This window comes from Grammomys surdaster, unplaced genomic scaffold (genome assembly GCF_004785775.1).
Source record: "Grammomys surdaster isolate TR1022 unplaced genomic scaffold, NIH_TR_1.0 130, whole genome shotgun sequence".
NCBI lineage: Eukaryota > Metazoa > Chordata > Mammalia > Rodentia > Muridae > Grammomys > Grammomys surdaster.
In genome coordinates, this window is record NW_021604588.1 from 20,993,139 (window position 1) to 20,996,725 (window position 3,587).

The 3,587-nt window shown below is 49.1% G+C and overlaps 1 protein-coding gene across 2 annotated transcripts in view; it reads right to left on the reverse strand.

Annotated features, from left to right (window-relative positions):
• The window catches only part of Kctd3 (potassium channel tetramerization domain containing 3), a 44,832-nt gene extending 41,832 nt beyond the window's left edge, over positions 1–3,000 (reverse strand). Inside the window, exon 1 of one of the 2 annotated variants that reach the window (XM_028760242.1) lies at positions 2,707–3,000. In XM_028760242.1, coding sequence (XP_028616075.1) covers positions 2,707–2,789 — 83 coding nt within the window. In that variant the 5' untranslated portion in view covers positions 2,790–3,000. The remainder of the gene's footprint in view (positions 1–2,706) is intronic. The other variant, XM_028760231.1, reaches the window with a different exon arrangement.
• Positions 3,001–3,587: the final 587 nt, after the last annotated feature.

Genomic DNA, 3,587 nt, shown 5'->3' on the forward strand with positions numbered 1-3,587 from the left:
TACTATGATAATGCCACTATGATTCTAGTTAGGAATACTATGATAATGGCACTAAGCCTCAGGTTCACGATCACTCCCTCCCGTCTTCTATCAGTGCATGAGACTAGTACTATAGCAACTTCTCATTTCAGGAAACTGACCAATCAAGTAACTTGCCCAAGATTGCTTATTTAGAGGGAAGGCCTGCTATGTGCAGAAGAAACCAGTTTGCTTCCAAAACTTTCCATCAGTCCTTCTCCTTCCTATATTGATACCTGCGAAAACAGGGACTCATCGCTGATTCTGTCAATAATAGTCACTACCCGTTTTTAAAGAAATCCCCATAAGCACTAAGCCAGACAAACCCAAGCGACACATGCTGCTCACTCACTGTCTCACCCCAAGCAGCATGCTCTGTGACCTTCTTCTGGTTCTGAGCAAGTACTTTCTGATCCTCATTCAGAGGCCGCAGAGCTTCAGCCATGCCACAGGTTGTCTTTTAAAATGTTCAAACCAGTAATGAATGTATTGTCATATTTGGTATTAACTGCTAACTAGCACTTTGAAATAGTCAGAATCCCGTAAGAGCCAAGTTCCACAGGTAAAGTAAAATCCTTGACAGCTCAGTCTTTAAGATACCCACTTTCATTTTTATTCTTGATGCTTCAGGTGGGAATGCACACTGCAGTGCGCACGTGGAGTCAGTCTACTCCTCTTTACGAGGGTTCCAGGGAGGAGCATCGGGTGGTCAGCCCTGTTGTTTGTTAAGTGCCTTTTTCAGCCTAGCCATCTTGCTGGCCAAATCCACCTCCAATACTCAATAAACAACAATGTAAGGGCTGAAGCAATGGCTCAGTGATTAAGAACACTTGCCAAGCCGGGCGGTGGTGGCGCATGCCTTTAATCCCAGCACTTGGGAGGCAGAAGCAGGTGGATTTCTGAGTTCAAGGGTTTGAGGCCAGCCTGGTCTACAGAGTGAGTTCCAGGACAGCCAGAGCTACACAGAGAAACCCTGTCTCGAAAAAACCAAAACCAAACAAACAAAAAAAAAGAACACTTGCCAATCTTGCTGAGGACCAGAGTTCAGTTCCCAGCATCCATGCCAGGTGGCTCTCAACAAAACTTACCACACCTGTAACCCCAGCTTTAAGGGAGGCCTTCTGCCTCCACATGCACCTGCATTCACACACACAATTAAAACAGAACAATCTTTTTTAAAGTGACAACGTAGTTTAGTTTTTTGTCATAAAGCTATATTCTTTCGAATGCCTGGAAAGAAATATGTGAGCCCTCCACAGATGTTAGAAACCAGGGTGAAGATCTAACAAGATCACAATCCTGCTTCTCTGTAGTAACATACACTGCACACGCCTTTTGTGGACCATTTCTCTTTCACATATCAAGTTATTTGCAATAGTTTTATGTAATTCTAGGTGGGCAGGGAAAACACACATCTACATCAGATAAGGTCATCTGCACAAGACCCGGTATGCACAGAATGCAGCAGAGGTCATTTGCATATGACCTGCTATGTATGGAATGCACTAGAGGTCCAACTTCTCCAACTGTTAAAACTTTGCTTTGGAGGTAAAAGGTGACAGAGCGGAAGACCATCCCAAGTTCTCCAGCGCCCTGAGAGCCCATGGCTTCACTGCTATTAATTTGTATTTCTTAAATAGCAAAAGTGTTACCATGCTTAAAATCTTTGTCATTGAAAACCAGCCTTCCCAGGACAACAAAATAGTCTATGTTCTAGAGCTTCCCTCTCCCTATGTTCTTACTATGCCTTAAACTCAGCTTCCCTCAACTAGTACAGGCAATACCCTTTTGTGAGAAGAGTAATGCATAAGTCATGGCAAGTCTACAAAAACGGGTTTTTGGCTTTTTGCTTGTTTGGTTTGTTTGTTTTGCCAACAAACTTTTAAAAAGGCACAGAATGGGAGTGGAAGGCCTCAGAGAGACTAAAGAAGGCAATTCATCAGGTTTTCTCCTTGCGGATACCTAAGGTGCTGCTCACAAGTCAGTATTTAGACACACACCTCTACATGTGGAACAGATCCTTCCTGTCCGTGCACCAGAGAAACTCTGCAAATGAACAACGATGTTGATCTACCTGCACTGACATTTGTATCACACAGTTTCTACCCAGGCAGGTTTTCAAAGACGCACTAGTGTCCCTCGCAGAGGGATGGGAGGCATGGCCTCCCTGCATAGGTCCAGGCCCCAGGGAAGGCCCCCGTCCCCAAAGCTCCCTCCTCCCCATAAGCACCGTGTCTCAATACCTCTAGCTCAGAACTAGGTAAATATGCAGAAAGGGAGGCCCGCTCCTATGCAACAGCTTAAGTCGTCGCACCACAACCAGCTGGAACGCTGACACCTGTCAGTATGCCTCATGCCTCGAGAGGCCAGCCCCAAGTCACTTGGTCAAGCAGGCCCACCATGCAAACTGTACTCCTGTGGCCTGACACCATAGGCACCCGGGGAAATAAAGACCTAGGACCAGACTCGGAAGAATGTACAGGACTGCTTGGATCATGCAAAATTGTATCTGCCTGTTTCGGGTACCCTACCTGGCCTTGCAGACGCCAACCTGCCCTGCAGTGGGTACCCCACCTGGCCGTGCAGACACCGCCCCGCCTGCAGCACCTATCCCACCTGGGCTTGCACATGCCACTCCTGCAGCAGCGGGGCGTCCCACCCACTGTCCCCGCGCGGTCACGGGCTCACCTGGTCCCCCCCACATTCAGCTGCACGATCTCCCCGCTGCTGGCCGCCGCCGCGGCGAAGCTGCCGCAGTGCCCGCCCGCCATGTCTGCGGCCGGAGCCGGGGCCGGAGCCAGGAGCGGCAGCTCGGCGGCCGGAGCAACTCGGAACGCCGAGTCTCCCGCAGCCTCCCGGTTCGCGCCTGCCTCCCCAGCTACGTGCTCGCGGCCTCCGCCTCTCGTGGCTGCAGGCCGCCGGCCCAGCCCGGCCTCTGCTCAGGGTCCACTCGCTTCCATGGCGGCTGCCACAACCGTCTGAAGGACGGTTCGCCGCGAGGGACAAAAAGCCACAGCGGTCGAGCACCACAGTTATGGAGTAGAAGTGGGCGGGGTTAGTGAGAGGGAGGAGCTCCTGGTGATGGGCGTGGCTCGACGGAGGATTTCCGCCACTGATTCCCTAGGAAAGATTTGCCTCTTGCCTCTTCACCAGCAAACGGATTCAGGGAAAAAAGAAAACTTAGCAGTTGTTTAGACTGATGTCTAAATACACGTGTTTACACTCAATGAAAAGAAACTGAAGACCTTACAGAGCATTACCTGCAAACTGCATAATTTCCATGCCACAGGTCAGGAGAAAGCAAAAAACACTGCTAGGGTGTGCAATATCCAGCAACGTGTTTCTAGATTGTACATACACACACTTTTATTTTGTTTACTGATTGATTTTTCCCCCTCTGAGCATTATGCATTGGAGCACCAAACCTTAGCGATTTCATTTGTGTGTGTGAGTGTATGTGTCTGTATGTGTGTGTGTGTCCTGGGGATGGAATATGAAGCCTTGTGCTTGCTAGGCATCACTGACGTAAATGTCCAACCTCTAAACCATACGTTTAAAGAGTCCTATAG